This window comes from Aristolochia californica, unplaced genomic scaffold, assembly GCF_029961685.1.
Source record: "Aristolochia californica isolate CCGP_79_NKW_82.1479 unplaced genomic scaffold, dmAriCali1.0.hap1 SCAF_1, whole genome shotgun sequence".
NCBI classification, from domain to species: Eukaryota; Viridiplantae; Streptophyta; class Magnoliopsida; order Piperales; family Aristolochiaceae; genus Aristolochia; species Aristolochia californica.
In genome coordinates, this window is record NW_027181770.1 from 59455525 (window position 1) to 59473932 (window position 18408).

Here is an 18408-nt window from a genome sequence, read left to right on the forward strand (position 1 = left end):
CTCAAACTCATTTTTGCCTATATATAAACTGATTATTGAGACACATTAGTGAAGAAGCTGAAGAAATAGGTGGTGATGGCAATGGGTTCAGCTTCTCTATCTCTGGTTATTGCCATGGTCTCAGTGCTAGCCTTCTTGGGGATGTCTGTGATGGCACAGGATGCCCCAGGTCCTTCTCCGCACTCCGGTCATGACCAAGGTTCCTCTGCCGGCCTTCCTGGCATTGCCGTTCCATTCGTAGCATTGGTGATGTCTGTGGCGTTCTCCCTTGTTTCTCTGATGTTTTAGTGAAGAGGATTCTTGAATTTAGTTGTTTATGTTGTTCTAATAAGAGTGTTCATGGGAGGAGCATTGGTAGTTTATTGTCAGGTGTCCATTCTTGTGGCTTCCATGTTTTATGAGACTATGGTTTTTGCATTATTGCTGTATTAGATTTTGTTCTATTGATCTCTTCTCTTTCTTTTTTCTCTTCCTGGCTATGGCTTTGCTTTTGCTTGCTTTATCCCTCCTCTGAGTCCTCTTTGAGCTCTATTTGAATGGGACAGGATTTCATCCTACAAACGTTTGTGATTTTTCCTAAAGAAGTGGAACCAACAAGGGTGGAACCTTAAATATGCATCCAAACTAAGAGAAGAAAAAATTGAAATATTAAATTATTTTAAAACAATAATGAATAAAGAAAAACATACTGTGATGGTGTATTTACATAAATAAAATAAGGGACGGGGGGTTTGAAATCTAACCACATCATAGATTTAAAGTTGGGACTGGTTTGAGATCTCGAACCAGGCCATTGCCATCCCTACTGCTTCAGTTCCTACTACACGCATTCTGGTTCGAACTACAATCTTTACTAACTACCAATCAGTTGTCTTTTAAGTTCTTGATATTTGTTGGCTCTGCAACTCCGGTATCAGTTTATACCTTTCTACAACTCCGGTATCAGTTTATACCTTTCTATATAGAGGAAGGTTGTTCTCTTGATTGGTAAAGAAGATGGGATCCTGGGGCTCGGACAAAGTAAACATAAGATCCATGGAGTTCCAGCCATTTTTACAAAATGTGCGGAGTTGCAAAATTTTGACTCATTTATTGTCTCAGGTAAAATAATTCTGCTTGAACATAAACTTGGAAAGGACCATCATCATTAGCCACATTTGTACTGGTCTGATCAAATCAGAAAAATGGCCTACCCTTGGATATAATAATCTTGATAACTTTCTTCACAGCCGCATTACTTCATCATACCTTGATGAAGATCACTCTCTGAGCCAAGGCCCAATGGTTGGAGTCCACTGGCACACTTCACCTTCTTTGAACCAGAGGGCTGTAAAAACAGGAATGGCACATCTGCAGTTAAGCTTCAAGCAATATTTGATGGAAGTAAACATTCTCACATCAAAGTTTTCAACAACCAAAAACCAAAATAACATCGATGTATCCAGGCATACTTTTGTATCGGTTGATAATGCATAATACTTAACAAATTGGTTGATAACGCATATCGGATGAATATACCAATATTTGCCCTTTTAAGTCTTAGTAGAGTCGATATAAGAAGTAGAGATCTCTTGTTTGGCCCTTTTAGGTAGTAGGGTCCAACTAGTAAAGTCAGATGTGGGAACCAGGGTCCTGAATCTCAAGAAACCCTAGGTCCCAATAAAGACTGTTGCATATCTTAAGAAGTTCAACTAGTTGAAGAAACCCAATAAAGAGTGTCAGGGCGTGGTGCCTTATGGATGAAATCATAATAATAATCAGAGCCTTTTCCAACTATACTGCCACTAAACAATCAATGAAAAGAGAATAATGGAAAACAGGCTCTGAGATATTTCTGAAGGAAATCAAACCACAGCGTTCATAAGAAATAACAGAGAGCAAAGCCCTTCACATAGAATTCATTCCAGGGCATCTAGTCTTGACATAGATGTTAAAATAGGGAAAAGATCATAGAAATAGCAGCACATACAGGCTATTTGAAATGGGAGTACCTGAGAAGACAAAAATTTGCAGGTTGCTTCAATTTTGGCAATTGAGCATTCATTAAACAAGATGGAAAACACAATCTAGACAACGGACTAGATATATTGGAAATACAATACAATAAAAACAAATACAGAGGGCCCCAAGAGAATGTGTTTGTACAGAAATATCTTTTGAGTGTTCAGTTAATAGTGACTAGCACTTCTCTGGAACTGAATTGGTACAACTCCCATTCAGAAAAGAATTTTGTTGAGTTTTAAGGCACCTCAAAATGTATTTTGTAATTCACAGAGCAGTAATACATTATATCAATGTTATCATGAGCTGTAGCAGAAAAATATGCTTAAAATATTAAGCACAGTGTCTCAGTAAAAGACCAATAGTAAATAATCTTCTACAATTTGTGGAGAAAGAGGCATCGCGACAAAAACATTTTGAGTTCCATCTCAGCCAAGATGTTCTTTCCTTTCAATTCCTACTAAAAGTTTAAACAATTCCAGAGGTTTGTATGTTTTACTAAATAGAAAACAAATAAGAACAAGATGAAAGCATTTAAATAAAATATAGAGCTGGATCAAGTGTCAGAAGCAGGACCAATAGAAACAATGACCCAGTGATTCCTACTCATGGTATATTTGTAACTCCTTATGTTAACTGAGGAGAAATGAAAATTATACACATGACCAGTTCAATTTCACCCGAAATTCCACTGCTCTAGGTGTTTATTTATTTACATCAAAAGAGATATAAAAGATCATGTGAAGTCATTCAAACATACTTGAGGAAGAATTAGTAGGATAAATAATAACCCAGTTATTTCTATTAATATAAGGTGTAAACTCCTCTTCTTAACCATGGTGAAATGACAACTATACACATTGACCAAATTCTAAATACCTGAACCAATGCTAAAACGTTTCCAGTATTTATTGGTTTGTTAAGTGAAAGAAACATGAAAGAACCAGCTAGACCAACTGTATGAAGTAGGATGAACAACATCAATAATTAACTGCATAAGAATGTGAATTGTACGGAGAAAAGAAACTTACAAGCATAAGAATTCCAACAGATAGATATTTCACTCAATTTTACCTTCCCTTTTATTGCTAAAAATTCACAAGGTATATAAGACTGGCACATCCATGGAACTTAAAAGGTAGCCTATTGGAAAGAATAAAAAGTTGTTCAAGAGTTGTAGTTTTAACAGGACCCAAGTGAAGACAGTACAACAATGGTATTCCTTGGTGGATAGCGAAGTCGATCAATTTCAGGTTAAGCACTAACCAAATCAACTTGGAATTATCTGTTTCATACATGAATAATCAAGATGCCAGTAAATATATGGATAATAAAATTCAAAGATTGACTCAAATGTCTCGCTGGATCTTCATAGTCTCACAGCCCAGGTTACACCAACTTGACAGGGGCACCTTTTAGGAGGTGTCAAAGAGAGGAAGTTGTTTATGTCACTAACAGAATGCTTTCTTATCCATGGGATGACTCAGAAATGTCCTTATCACACATTTCTCTTGGAATGAACAAGTGAATTCAAACACATTATTAACTGTTGGAAAGAATTGTCCCACATGGAAAAATGAGTAAAACGATGTTGGATTTATTAGTCAGAAAAGACAGCTAACTTGACGAATCATTTTGGGATGGACATTAGACCTAACTTCTAACATGGTCTCAAAACAGGTGCTCAAACGTGGGTTTTTACCCCAAATTGTCTAAGTGTAATAAGAGTCAACGTGACAGGAGTGTTGGAAAGAATTCACATATAAGCATAAGTAAAAAAATCTTGGGTTTATTAGTTGGGAAAGAGGATTTCTAACTTCGCTAGTCATTTTGGGACAGGCCTTGGACCGAACTTGTAACACTAAATTACAAAAATAAAGTAACAGTGTTTCATTGATACGTAAGAAGCAAATCAGCTGATTGTACAAGATAATGTTCATTTATCTTAAGTGTTGTTCACTTACATATTTCACGCTGGCCATTCTCAGGGCTATCACTTCCATGCACAACATTCCTGCAAAACATTTATATAAACTCTCAAATAATTTTAGAACGAAACAATGATCACATTTGAATAACAAAGCACCCAAATCCCTTTCATTTGAATAAGATAAACAGATTACAAAGTCAAAGTTTTATCTCACCTTCCTGTTTGAACAGCTAAATCTCCTCGAATAGTTCCAGGTTCAGCTTGAAGAGGATTTGTAACACCTATGATTTTGCGAGCTGAAGCAACCACTCCAACACCCTCCCAGACCTTCATTCATAGAAAAGAAAGAAAAGAAGTAATAAGAGAGAAATAGATGAAGTAACAACTAGAATTGTCTTTCATAGCTTCAGTTTTGGTAAAGTAAAAGAACAAAAAGGATTAAAGAAAATTTACCATGCATACAACTGGGCCAGAAGTGATGTAATCTATCAATTTGGGGAAGAAAGGTTTTGACTTAAGATCCCTGTAGTGCTCCTATGATGGTCAATGCCAATAAGAATGACAATCCATAAGAAGCTAAAATGAAAAAAAAAAAAAAAAAAGCACTATTTCCCTTTGTCTCCATGTCACCTGATTCAAAAAGATAAACACTTGCGACAATACCAGAATAAGTTCCTGAAATGAGACATAATAACCACAAAAAAAGACGGTACCCTCCACCAACCTCGGCCAATTCCTTCGGGCACTCGAACAGCTTCAAACCTTTCAATAAGAATCCTTTCTTTTCGAAACGAGAAATGACTTCACCAACCTAAAATAACCCATCCCAGTAGCAATAATAAGAGAATCATAAAATCCCAGACAAGCTCCTCACCAGTATCTCTTCCACGAATATTAAAAGCTCAATTCCTTATCTCCTTTAGCAAGAATTCAAACATTCGGACAAAAAGAAAACGAACAACAACAAACTTCTTACCAGCCCACGTTGAACGCCATCGGGCTTGATCATAATGTACGTCTCCTCAACAGTTTCCTGAACTCAAATAGAACAGAAAAAACGATTTATCAACAGACAGAATAAATGGAGGAGTTCCCATTTTAATGCAGCGAGTAAAGTTGAAAAACAAAAATGGGGAGAAGGAAATAGCGACAACCATGGAAGCGACGAGGTGAGGAAGGAAGATATGGGGTTTGCTACTCCTGTGGCGCAACTTAGCATAGCACCGTGGAGGAGTAAAGCAACGAAGGGAAGAGGCGTTGAAGGCTGAGAGATGTTGGGTGGCGAGACAAAGCGTTTGAGCGTAGGATGAGCTGCCATTGCTTTCCGCTACAGAGAAAAGTTTGTTTGAAACACAAGGGCTTCTCCCACAAACGGCTAACGTTTCCATTCTTCCTGCTCAGCTCTCCCTCCTCTCCCTCTAGCAGGAAAAGAACAAATTGAGTTAATTTATACAAAAAACTTCTCTGCCGAAAACCTCCTAGTCACTTGGCTGAAATTACAGAGAGAACAGACGGGAGCTCGGACACGGTAAATCCCTGAACAAATTGACAAGCGCTGACAAATGACGAAGGGCGCTGGTGGGCGCCCACTTGATCTTCCGAAGAAAGACGGCTTTCAGCATTTATCTTTGTGCTCAGGAATGGATGTGCCCATATAGATATCGATCAAAGTATTGGAACCATTCGATATGATACATTATACATTTAACTTTTTGGCGTAATCAACGCTGCGTCAGGAGCATTCTTATAAATCTGAACCCAACTCTCACAAAGCACAATCAGACCTGGTGGTTTGTCTAGGTCAATATAGGCCAAAATGTGGTTGATGAGACTAAGTTGGCCAGCTAAAAAATTGACCAACCAGCCTGAATAAGGAAAGGGCTTGCCCCTCCCCACCCATGTCATCTCCTGCCTCAAAGACACGAAAACAGGGGAGGAGAAGGGTGGCACCCCCTCCTCTTCTCTATTTCTTTGTTCTTTCTATTTTTTTCACAAAGATATGAAGGGAAGGGCCTTCACTTGCATGCCCTAGGAAACTTTTGCTCTTATCTTGATTAATTATTCAGAGGATGGATTGAGAATTCAACTTCTATATGGTACCAATGTAATCCAAAGGCAAAGTCTATTTGTTCATTTTCCATGTTTCAATAAGAATGACTCTAGTGAGCAAATCATGGGGTTTTTTTCTCGTCAAACTGAAGTGAGTCTAGTTGAATTTTGGACTGGGTATAGGGAGGGACTCTGCTCTTCTATTTCGACCAAATCTCTTTTGACTCACCTGAGTTCTATTATCAGATTGGTGAGTCCTAACTCAGGGAGTTAGATTCACCCCTTCTATTTTGAGTGAGTCTCCCTTAACTTGGGGCAACTTGGAGTCTAAGTCTGAAAACCCTAGTTAATTTAGGAAAAAATTAAATTTTATATTAAAAGTATTTATCCATCTTGATCTTAACGAGAGATTAAAGTAATCTTCACCAAGATCTACTAAAGATGATTAAATATGATTTGCCTTGTGTGAAAGGCCTGACCTAATAACCATTTCATAATACTGAGAAACAGATCCAAGAACAAACCTGCAACAACTCCAGTTTAAAATCCTCCAGATTACATAAAGATACAAAGAAGAAATCCATCTTGTTGGCGCCCATAGCTCTTGATACGAACGAGGAAACAGGAAAGAAGAACATATATTAAAGCCCTGAAATCATATTAAAATTGCTCCAAAGTTGTGATCAGAAGCAAGCCTTGGTGCATTGAACTGCAAGACTAAACATTATACGAGGCTAAGTCCCCATTACTGAATGAAAGTGACCAATACACCGGGAGTATTAGCTGGTTGAACTTGATCTAGCATTTCCAGCAAGAAGCAGCCACAATGGGCTTTGATTTCCACCCAAGAACCAAGCATCCTTTTTCTTCTGCAATCGTGTAGCCTTCACAGACTTTAACCTTTGTCAGCCATTGCTTGGCCTGAGTTATCATCTTTACGGGCGAAGGTTGAAACCCAGCCCTGCTCATCCTCCTCCTCCACTGATCCACCCTCTCATGTCGTTCGACCCTCGCAGTGCCCTCACAGCTCACTATGTTTTTTATCTCTTCGGCAAAGTAGAACTGCTCTATCTTGGCTCTTCTTGTGTCATACTTAGGCAACATTGCATCTAGTGCATCAAAGATTGCAGAGTAGTAATGCAAAGCTTCCATGAACCTCCCTAGGAAGAAAGGGCCATTATGGCCTGAGTCCTGCTCAACCAAGACTAAGATCTTGGGGGAGAGCTCATGAATTATCTGTAAAACTGAGTTCAATGACCCACGGCTCTCTTTAACAACACAATGCAGCTGAAGCATGCTATTAACGACAAGAACCTCCCCATAATCAACCTTGATATTCTCAGGTTTCAAGTTTTCTAAGTAGCTTTCAACAACTGTGAACACAAGGTGAATGCCAAGGCCTTTTGCATAGGTCTCAAGGTCATGGCCGATGGCCTGGAGGTGGTCGCCGGATGGGCCAACACCCGTAATGCGGACAAGCTGAGGCGGGTGGCCGGCGCGAGTGGCGAGGCTGTTCAGAAGTGCTCGCCACTGGTGGCCATGTGGTAGGCCAAGGGTCATGCCCAAGTCCACCACATGAACCGATTTCTCTCCCTCAAAGGCTTCCAAAATTGAAGCATTGGCCACGAAGTGACCGAACTGGATGTGTGGGCATACCTCATAGACAAGGCACGAGGCCTCTTCTTTCATTTCTGTACTCACACCTGCTGTGGCTGGTGCCATGACTCCGACGGCTCCCAATGGTTGAACGAGGGCCAACCGGTCATCTAGCCCTTGCACAAAGCAGGAAGCAACTCGTTGGAACGAAGTGCCAAACACCATAGCATTTGCTCGAAGCTCAGACAGAAGTAGAGAGGCCTGGGACCTGTCCCGGCAGGCAACAGCCTCAGCACAAGCTACGAGTAACTGCACCAATCTCATCCCATCAGCACCATTCTCCTCTTCTTCACTTGCCTCACCCTCCACCCCCCAAGTCGACCGCACCGCCTCTTCCACAGCCTCGGCCGCCAGGAACCTCTGCGAGTATGTCCATATGTGGTCCCGGAACTGGAGCCTAGGCAGACAATTAAACTGTTTGGAGCTGCCTCCGACGCAACTACTTCTATGATTGCTTCCTCTAGTATAAAAACTACCCTCACAGCTTCCAATAGATTCTTCCACCGATTGAATGCGCCGGAGCCTCTTGGTGGAGGAGTGGCCGCCCAAGGAGGATGACCACCCGGCTGGGGCATAGCTCTCCCAAGTGGGTAGAAATGGGTGAGGATAGCGAGCCATATCTGACAAGCTGAGTTCAACGCTACTCCCCATTTTATCACTCCTGAAACATTCCGCTTCATTGTAGATCTTTTGTTGCATACAGTGGCCAGGAGCCATCCCTGGATTCTGAACTGTCTTTACGTTCTTTTTCAAAGATTTTCAACAGAGCTCCGAAGACCCCTTTCTCCCATGCATGAGACAGACTATACAAACACCAAAAAAAATCTGTATAATTGTCACTTTCACCGTATTTACCTCAAACAATGGCGTTAATTCTAAGAGCAGGCTTCAGATTATTAAAAACCAGGTTGCGCAGCTGAAAGAAACATTAAGAATTTAAATGCGGTGTCTCCTGAGATAGCAACAACAACCTGGAGGAGCTAGATTGAGAATCACCCTCAAATAATTCCATGAAAATTGGAATGATTGTCTCACTTTTCCTGTCTTCCATTCACTTACCAACGAAGGTGATCACTTAGTTTATATGTGAAAAAAAAGCTTGTTTAAAGTAGAGAAAACCTTGATATGTTGACGCATTTATTTTATGGGTATCCTTGTACTAGGCCATTTCTGTGTCTTCTCTCTAATTTGGCATGACTTACTTGAAAGGGCCTGTATTTTTTCGGTCTGAGTTAGAATTTAAACTCGATAAGGATTATAACTAGGAGTCGCATTGAACCAAATCTGTTTGTGAACAGTTCAAGCTTAGCAAGGCTCCGGATAAGGATTATAACTAGGAGTGGCATTGAACCTAATCTGTTTGTGAACAGTTCAAGCTTAGCAAGGCTCGGGCTTGGTTCAGCTAAATCAATCCTGATCTCGAATTGGTCTTTTGGGTTGCATTGTTTAGTTACACGAGTCAAGTTTGACCATGCTTCAGTTCAGTCTGTGAGCTTGCAAGCCAGCTTGGAAACTTAAATGCCTTCGGGATCTTCAATCTTCACTCTTCAACTTCGGGACAATGGGGATGATAACAAGTTGTAGAGATAGAGACAGAAAAATTGCTACTCTCGCCTCTCCTCTTCTCCCGTCTACTCTCCGTGACTCCACTTATCTTTTCTTACAAATTGAGAGAGTCATAAAATTTTCGGACTCAGCCCGGAAGGATACCCTATTTCAATAATGTCATCACCATATTCTTCACGACCGAACGTCGAGATTTACCAACAGTGCCCTAATTTTTCAACAACTCCTTGGCTTTCGCCAAGATTTGTTGTTGCCGATGAAAAAAGGGAAATATCTCATTAAGGTTTGATTTTCTTATTATATATTTATTTTGTTCTTCTTATGAATCCAGGATTCGATTTTGAGAGTAATTGTTAGGTTTTAGTGTTTTTTTTTTTTCTGTTTTGTTTTACGGAAATGTGAAATATACAACTGTTATGAGAATTATAAACTTCTAGAAAGTTCACCTCATGCATAGTGGCATCTATCGTCGTATCATCCACCCACATTTGTGTCCATGGAATGTTTATAGTGCATTTCCTTTGCACAATACTTGCATGAACGCTACTTCCTGTCCCTACAGTCTACTACAGTGTTTTGAATGAGTACCCAACCATGTCCCGTGTTGTTGGGTGCTTGTGGGGGTCATGCCTAGAAAAACTTAGCCCTTGAAATCATACGAGTTCCCTCTTCAAAAAATCCATCCTAATTAAATTGAAAACCTCGTGAGAACTGCAAAAAATCCAAATATATTGGATTGACACATATTTTATGTAAAATTTTAAATATAAATTGGGGCTTAAACCCAATTCGAGCTCAATCTCGGTTAAAATTCTTGGGCTTAAGCTCAATTTCAATTTTGAACTCAAACTTGAACTCGAGTTTTAACTATTCAAATCAAGCCAAGCTTGAACATATACAAGTTTGAACTTGGTTCAACTCGATGACCTGTAGCATCTTACATTGTTATATAAAAAAATGGGTGTCTCTACCAAGGTTACTCAGGCCGAGGAAGATAGAAGGCCAAGTCTGACTCCGACCCTGGCCTGACCTGCCTCTTCCCAAACCGAAGTCGCCCTTCCCCAAGTCAAGGGTCAACTTAGGAGCCGTTATGCATCATGTATCTGCTTCTTGCATTGGAGGGGCTTATAGACCAAGTCTCAGTGTAAGAAAGGAATATTACAGAAGTATTCCGCGCTAGCATCCAAAATAAACCATTACAGAATTTTTCTTCTAAGAACCCGACAATGCCGAATTGTCTAATATTGATGGTATCTCAGGTTAGTGTCCACGTCCAGTATCGTACTTCATGGAATATTGAATATACCGAGACACCTTTAGATGGTCACCATGAGCATAAACTCGAAGTCCCACCGCATGGGCACATTTGCTCTTCCTGGCTCCGGTCACCGACGACGAAAAAAGAAGACTCCGATGCAACAGCATCTACCGGTTCTCCTTTGTTCTTCTACTGACATAGTTGGACTTTATGAGGTCTCTCTGAAACAGAATTCTGCTGGAAAGAAAAATACAGGACTGAATGAAACTATATTCATTGCAAAGAAATATATCTAACAAAAAGGAGGATGAAAAAATTGGCAACATCCTCACCCTCTTGACTATATCATACAGAAAAGGGTACATGGAATGAACTGAAACTTAAAAAATGATGAACACCTGGCTGTAAGACCTGTATTGGCACAAAGTACACCACACAAAACTAGCTGATCAGCTGAGTGATGCTCTGCCCTCAGATGCAACTCATAATTCAAGAAAAAGCCGCAGATTCCACTATTAAAACATCTAGTAGGAGAACTCGTGGCCCCGAATAGAGATATATTTCTTCACCCATATTGCTATGTCCTCTGCACAAGCTTGGGCCTGTGGGGATTTGATGAGCATGTCAAGGGTAGCAAATTCATGAACTGCATCCTTATACTCTAGGACTGGGGCGTCCACATTCACCTTTCGGAGTTCTGCTGCATAGGCAATTGCACGGTCCCTCATCCAATCAAGCTCAGCTACCACAGTAAGAGTTGGCGGCATATGTTTTAACATTGGTTCTCTTTCAGGTAGAAGGGGGTTTGCAGCTGGATGGTCCAGACTGAACTCTTCCTCGGGCAAAAATAGTTTCCATGCAAGAATGCACATTGCCTTGTCATAGAAATATGAGTTTGCTAGTTTAATTTCCGAATGAGTTGGGACACTTCCAATGAAGAAAGGGTACATTAAGACCTGTGCTACAACTTTAACGGGCTCAAGAAGTTTTCCAGCCTCAACTGCCTTCCTAGCAATGTAGTCTGCAATATTGGCTCCACAGCTCACTCCAAGAAGAACACACCTGTAATATTATAAATTTTTAAATAGACACACTTGTAACAGTCTTAAGTACCAGATTCATAAATCATCTTGGTTCCCCCAAAGTTGCCTTTGTTTTTCCAAATATTCATGGCCGTCTCATTATTCAGATATCTCTTACCAAACCACATAGTATCATACATCAAGTGATCTAGGTCTGGAGATCAGTCCAAATTGAGGTAGCTGTTTTTAATTTAAGAAACTTTCTTTAGGAATATTCGACTAAATGTGTAATAAATATTCTTTAACGAAAGTCAGTCCTATATAAAAAAAAATGAGCAAAATGATCTCACGCTCAAATTAAAACAGTAATCCACCATGCACATGAAAATATAGTACACCTAAAAATGCCAACTCACATGAAGACAGGCATGCCAACAAGGAAGTGGAGACATCTAGTCCCTTCCATTTCTTTATAACATTGTCTCTTTACATTTACAAAGCTGAATTTATATTCTTTTTAAATTATTTTCTTATTCTTATTAATTGCTAGGCCTGCAAATAAATAAACATTTCAAGACATTCAATACATCTCCCAATGAAAAAGGATAGTCCCCATGAAAATAAATAAGTTCTACTCTTAAAATAATAATAATAATAAAACACTTGGGGTACACTATTTTCATTATGGCCAAAAGGCAAATATGAGCTATTTCTTTTGCTTTTGATTCAGTCGAAATTCTTTTCAGATATGCTGTGAACATAGAAAGGCAAAAAATGAACTCTTTAATTATTTAGGCCCGCCGATCCACAGCTGGCCCATCCTCTGGTTTTGAAACTCGGCCTGCAGTTCATTTTTGCAGGCTAACCAACTCCTATTTCAGAACATGGCCTACCTGAAAGCAAAGATACGGCCCGACCCACAGCGTTCAACTTGTCCTCCTTGAGGGTAGGATCAAGTATCACCAGATCCCCCTTTTCTGGTGGCTGTTCATCCACTAAGCCTTCAGAGAAATGCAATATGGTCCACCTAGGCTATGCAACTAGGCTAACCAGCTCACCTACCTTCATAAATCAAGCAGGATCTTCCATAGAGGATCACCAGCTCCCTCCTCTCAACTCAATCCCTCGTCCCCCTCAGCATCTATGCAACCTCTGGGCATTGAACACTCTGTCAACCTCACTGGGGGTGGCATCGATTCCACAGAACTTCCCTTTGACCCCAACATTTTAGGGGTTGGGGTGAACCTGCTGAAGTCAATCACACCTAGACGGATGAACGGAATTGTTTATGCATTGCAGGTTATCCACTTAGGCTAGACACTATGAACTGAAGAACGGAACTGTTTATGCATCGCAGGCTATCGGAATATGTATCATCTTTGGGTTTCAAATGTAATCCAGATCAAAGACACAATTTCAGTCCCTCTCCAGTGCATTCACAGCCTGTCCAACAGCTATAACTCATGAATCTCATTTCTTGGAACATCTGAGACCCTGGTTCTGCTGGAAAGCACATCATTATTAGAGAAATCTTCAAGCAAAGTAAGGTGGCAGTGACTCTACTTCGAGAAACCAAAGTAGAGACACTCTCGCACTGTATTGTAACGGATATTTGGTCCAAAGGTAATCCCAAATGGCTCTCTGTAGATCCAAGGAGGTCTGTCGGGAGCATCGTGGTGATATGGGATTCAACTCATTTGGAGGAAATTAATTCATATTGTGTCAAGTCACATAAGCAGTCAAATTCATCTCAAGTTCAGATAGATTCATATAGTTGGAAGCTTCTATTTATGGACTGCATAGGCCAGCACAGAGATCTGATGTCCGGGTAGAACTCTCATCTACTATAACAGGATAGTCCTCTACATGGTTATTTGGGGTGGAGTTCAACGCTACTCAGCTTTTCAAGTGAGAAATTCAGTAGCTCGGATCAGGTTTCTATCACCATGAGACAAATTTCTGATCTCATTGACGATCTCAGTTCGATCAAGATACCTCTATCTGGCACATCTTTCACACAATCAGATGGCGGAAACCAGTCCTATGTAAGCTATAAAGATTCCTAGCGTCTCAGAACTGGCTCAGTTCTCTTCCTGAGCATGCAGAATTTTGGTCAGACCTGTTTCTGATCATTCACCAAATATAATTGAAAGGCATCCCCTCCTTGGGATCCTCCACCATTCAGGTTTGAAAACAGTATGGTTGCATGATAAAGAATTTACGGAGTCACTCTCATCATGGTGGTGAGAAATAGATTCTAATGGTTCAGCAAGCAGGAAGTTCATGGACAAGTTGAAGATGCTGAAATTCAAGACAACGGCTTTTCTTGTAAAAGAAAAATAATACATGTGGGAGGAAGAGAACATGCCTTCAGTCAAAAAGTACAAATAAAGGAGTACATAAAGACTAGAACCCAAATAGACTGTTGAATTATGGAAGGTGGTGAGCAATTAACATACAAGTTCATTTGACTCACATATCCACTTCATAGTTCTCCTTAATCCTTTTCCCAATTCAGTATCCAGTCTCATTCCAAAAATATTAGCTTTATCCGAGAATAATAACAAGCAAAATCCTCTCAATTCAGATTTGGAAAAGCATTTATACTATCCAAATGAAACATTTCCGCCATCATATGAATATTGCTCTTTATTTTGTAAATCATCTTTTCCTACAGACTAATAACAAAATTTTAGGAATTGGATAAAAATCAAGAATTTTTTTGTATAAGAAATAGAGACAAAATACGGAAAACATTTTCTTTACCATTCTAGGCCAAAGGTTTTGTTTCTTCTTTTTCCTCGCAAAAATAATCAGGAAAAAAACTTGAAAATGAAGCAATATTCAGCACCATGAACCTGATGTTTCTTAGAAGAAACAACATGAGAAAAGACAAAGATGCCACGTGCAGCACCCAATATCTGAAGACAAATTTCATCAAGTTCAGAAAAACAGCAGAAGAGTTTTTTCCAGTTACATTCCTGCCATGGAAGACCTTTTCCAACAAGACACATACCAAGATAGACAAGCAATCAACTTAAAATTGCAAATTTGCTTGTGTGTGCACATGGTGAAGTCAGCAACTTACAGTTGCCTCATGCAGATATCAAAAGACTATCAGACTAATCAGGAACTATAAAATTTTGGACATCTCAGCTATCTTACATTGTCTTCATCAATTAGAGAGATGAAGAGAATCAATTATTTGACAAATTATTTTTAGACATTATCCAAATATGCAATAACCTATAGCATAAAAGAAAAGAAGGACAAAAGAACAAGACTTCCAAAATGCGGATGGTCAAAATCAAGGGATCATCGAGTATGCTTTCATAGGACAAATGCAAGCAACAGATATCACTTTGAACATATGAAGCAATCTACGATAGTGAGACTGATAGATGTACTTGTTTTTTCAATCAATGAACAAGACATGATGTTATGCCGCCCAAACATCTTTGGTGATGAGGAAAGCGGTCGATGGAGTCCACTTGGATGTTTAGAAAAAAGGAGAAGTGTTGGGTGGCGAAAAGGTATGACACATAAACTAAACTAATATAGAATGCATGTGCCAAAAAAGATAATGAACCAAGGAGGACTTTTATCTAACAGCTTCTCATGTCGGTAGAGCACATCCACTCTTTTTGGAAGAAAGGATCAATAACTTACCCTAATCAACCTGATTAAGAACCATAGGAATAATCCTTACAATATCGATTAACCAGAAAGATTGCATTTCTGGGAAAATTCTAGACTGTCCCCCTAAGATTTCCTCTTACTTGAGAAAACTTCAATTACATCAATCCAATGGCCATGGATGGCTGTTAAATTTTTATTCAAAATGACGTCTTAGCTGTCATGCACTTCTGTTGAGCTTACAGAAGTAAGAATCCTCTTATCACATAGTTTTTGCTCTCACGATTGACAAGTATCAACCAAAAGCTTCCAACTGAAGCAAGCTACCCTGCAAAGCATTGGACTAGGAAATTTCAAGGAATCTACAAGCACTTCCTGGAAGTTGGTTCCTCAACTGCACCAACCAACATGTCTATCAAGTCTCTCCCTGAAATAGACCAACTCATGAGGTTGACACTTATGAATTTTTCCTAAGAATTAATTGTCAAATCACATATAACGATGCAAACCACCAAAGAAAAATTCACACTTTTTTTCTCAAGGTATGAATAAAAGTAGCAACCGACAACAATTATCTAGACAAACCATAACCCAATTAATTTTTTTTTTTTGAGAAGATAACCCAATTAAATTGCTAACTGCCAAGAGAGCACTTATTTCTTTTTCTTTTTGTTTCTCAAGAAAGGTGAAAGCAAAATCACTTAAAAAATAAATAAATAAATAAATGCAGATACAGAGAAAATCAATCAACATTCAAAAACAAAAAAAAAAAATAGTCATCACTATCATCAATCTTATCCCAACTGTGTTGATGAATCCTTTCTCTCTATTTTGCTCTGTCATGCATTGGCTTTATTTTCTCTTTAAGTATTTCTTCTATATTTCCATCCATGTCATTTTGAAACTAATTTTGACAACACAAATAATTCAAAGTTAAGCATTACTGTCACCAACTGTTGCATTTGCTTTAAGAAATGCTGAAAACATAATTAAAAAACCTGTCTTTAAGGTGCACAAACATCAAAAACCAAAAAATAAGGCACAAAAAACTGAAACGTATTAAAGATGGTAGAAGAATCAGTAAGAGCTTAAGAAAGCGAATGCTGCTCTCAAGCTATGCTTCGGTTCAAAACACGGGCAATGGGCAACGCTTATTCTATAAAAGTTAAAGTATTGTCCCAAACTGTGAATTAATAACACCTTCCGAATTATAATAACAAATTTATACTATATTGATATCGATTACTATAATCTACCAGTCCAAAATTTTACCCAAAAAATCCAATATGATACGATAACGCTGAAAGGGGGAGGAGAATTTACAAGAGAAAGATGATAATAAGAGATAAATAACCTGGACGGATCTCCATGAGCAGCTAACCATGGTTCAACCATGGAGGCCCCAAAAGTGTCTGCAATATGCCGATGCACGTCCGACCTCCGCAGGTCCCCTGCCAGACCACGCGCATGACCCATAGACTTACTACACTCGGCCAGATTCGCTTGCTTCCCCAACCAATTCAAGACCTTCAAGCCGTCGTCAAATGCAGCCGGGTACCTATTCTCTGGTGCCAGCCTATAACCCACCGCAAGTACAATCACGTCGCAAAATTTAGCAATTCTCCGACAGAAGAAATCGTTTGCCACGGAATCATTGCTTCCGGCGACAAAACCCCCACCGTGGAACTGCAACATTATCGGCAATTTTCGGGTGTTATCCGAAGCGGGAGAGTAACCCCGGTAGGTGCCGCCGTCCAGCTTCGAATTAAGGGCGTCCGCGTTAGCTATCGCGTAGCTACTACGACGGGTCTGGTCCCCCCCGGCGGTCGACGTCGATTTCTGCGCCGGGACGGTACCGGTGGGTCCCAGACTACTCCGCCGTGAAATTGGGCTGTTAGAATTGGCGTCCACAGGAGCAGTCAGATCAAGAGACCTCGTCGTAACCCGGGGCTTGGCCTTCAACTGGGTATCCGGCACCTGGTCTAGCGCGGAATCCGGGAGGAAGATTCTCACAGATAAGGAGGTAAAAGGGTCGATGTGAATGTCCTTCGTGGCCACACCCTCCGAGAAAGAAGGGTTAACAGCCGCCACCGACTCCTCTGGCCGCGATGTAACACCGAAGGGGCTCCGCCCATTGCTCTCGTCCGCCTGGTTTCTGTTCTGGAGACGATGCTTAAGAAGGAACTTGAAAAACACGCTGTACAGCTTTACAGCGACGCTAGGCATTTCTTTCTCTAGATCTCCCCCTCTCTCTCAACACCCACCTCGTCTTTCTCACCTTCCGCTCCAGAAAGAGAAGAACATAAAAAAAAAAACTAAAAATCAGCTCATGGGAAAATCACCTGACGGACATTTGAATTGACTACTCGATCCGCCCGTAATATTTGAAGAATGACGGAAAAGAGGAAGAAAACAGACCACAGTGACCGATTCAATTCATTGGCGTGCGGGAATAAAAAGGGTAATGAATCAAAAAGATTCTAGAAAAGTAGTAGACAGCACATTTGCCTTACAACTCTTCTTCGTTCGAATTTATTTCCTTTCTCTAGTCTTGTTTTTTTCCTTTTAATTGAATAAAAGGGGAAAACAGGAGGAAGAAGCAGACTGAATCTGAAATCTGATCAACTGGTGACGTCCATCGTTATACCTTTTATAATGTGACGATTTATACTGTAAGAGGAGCCTAAGAAGCGCGACAGCAGCCCACTCATCGGACGAAGAAATTACAATACTCCAATCTGTAATTTGAATGTTTCGAGGACCGACAACGAAATATTTAATTTTTGTCCTAACTAAAATATCAAGGCACTTCAGGCTGTGACTCTCTTATGCTTCTCATAGTAAGAGAATTTCTCTCATGGACCCACCGTTTAACAGAGTCGTGTCACTTTTAAAAAAAAAAATGAGAGTGCTTGAGGAGAAAGCTTGAGACATTTTATTTAATCTTTTTCTCTAGAAAGGGTAACATGAACATATGAAGGTGCCATGTGGGGGGAGATGGAGGGACACTTGGGGATGGGACCCGCTAGTAAATAATGGCGAAGATTTGAAGTTATTATGCATGTACTGAACACCACCAATAATTGTGCTTCTTCAATTTGACATAATCTTATTAAGATTGCCCACTTTGGGTGAGTGCTTTGGAGATCAAATGCATTTATGGGTCACCCTCCCCTGCCCTGCCCCTGCAGGAGAAGGGATGGAATCAGCTACTCATAATGTGGGAGATGAAAGCATTCTCTTTAGGTTAGTGCTTTGGACATCAAATGCATTTAGTTGAATCTCTAGAC

The 18408-nt window shown here is 40.0% G+C and overlaps 3 protein-coding genes across 9 annotated transcripts; all 3 read right to left on the bottom strand.

The window, feature by feature from the left end:
* Positions 1–688: 688 nt before the first annotated feature.
* On the bottom strand, positions 689–5443 carry LOC137964027 (uncharacterized). Of its 2 annotated transcripts, XM_068811292.1 has the most exons (7): positions 5086–5433; positions 4908–4964; positions 4656–4742; positions 4385–4465; positions 4146–4258; positions 3966–4015; positions 691–1327 (listed from the first exon to the last, which is right to left on the bottom strand). In XM_068811292.1, exons 1-7 carry the CDS (start codon positions 5317–5319, stop codon positions 1260–1262), a joined length of 690 nt encoding a protein of 229 aa, XP_068667393.1. In that variant the 5' UTR covers positions 5320–5433; the 3' UTR covers positions 691–1259. The 2 variants fall into 2 exon arrangements, with proteins under 2 accessions (XP_068667401.1, XP_068667393.1); XM_068811300.1 differs by lacking the exon at positions 4656–4742 and having other exon boundaries at positions 689–1327; positions 5086–5443.
* A 1335-nt stretch (positions 5444–6778) lies between these two features.
* Positions 6779–8353, bottom strand: LOC137949635 (GRAS family protein RAD1-like). The gene has a single exon (XM_068795749.1). The coding sequence runs from the start codon at positions 8351–8353 to the stop codon at positions 6779–6781; it is 1575 nt and encodes a 524-aa protein (XP_068651850.1).
* Positions 8354–10121: 1768 nt separating this feature from the next.
* LOC137953509 (probable carboxylesterase 11) lies at positions 10122–17683 on the bottom strand. 6 transcript variants are annotated; one of them, XR_011112392.1, is made up of 3 exons: positions 16473–17683; positions 10859–11522; positions 10122–10694 (listed from the first exon to the last, which is right to left on the bottom strand). XR_011112392.1 is itself a non-coding variant. In XM_068800937.1 (2 exons), the coding sequence occupies exons 1-2, from the start codon at positions 17342–17344 to the stop codon at positions 10985–10987; spliced, it is 1410 nt and encodes a 469-aa protein (XP_068657038.1). In that variant the 5' UTR covers positions 17345–17683; the 3' UTR covers positions 10704–10984. The 6 variants fall into 6 exon arrangements, 1 of the variants encoding a protein (XP_068657038.1); XR_011112390.1 differs by having other exon boundaries at positions 10793–11522; XR_011112393.1 differs by having other exon boundaries at positions 10614–10697; positions 10872–11522.
* Between the last annotated feature and the right edge of the window lie 725 nt (positions 17684–18408).

Excerpts from the sequence above, each read along its gene's own strand:
- LOC137964027 (XM_068811292.1), bottom strand. The coding sequence starts at position 5,319 with ATGGAAACGTTAGCCGTTTGTGGGAGAAGCCCTTGTGTTTCAAACAAA. Across the intron at positions 4,965-5,085 it reads CTCACCTCGTCGCTTCCATG|GAAACTGTTGAGGAGACGTA; the intron begins GTTGTCGCTATT and ends ATTTGAGTTCAG. Across the intron at positions 4,743-4,907 it reads ATGGCGTTCAACGTGGGCTG|GTTGGTGAAGTCATTTCTCG; the intron begins GTAAGAAGTTTG and ends GGGTTATTTTAG.
- LOC137953509 (XM_068800937.1), bottom strand. The coding sequence starts at position 17,344 with ATGCCTAGCGTCGCTGTAAAGCTGTACAGCGTGTTTTTCAAGTTCCTT. Across the intron at positions 11,523-16,472 it reads GCTCATGGAGATCCGTCCAG|GTGTGTTCTTCTTGGAGTGA; the intron begins GTTATTTATCTC and ends ATAATATTACAG.
- LOC137949635 (XM_068795749.1), bottom strand. The coding sequence starts at position 8,353 with ATGGCTCCTGGCCACTGTATGCAACAAAAGATCTACAATGAAGCGGAA.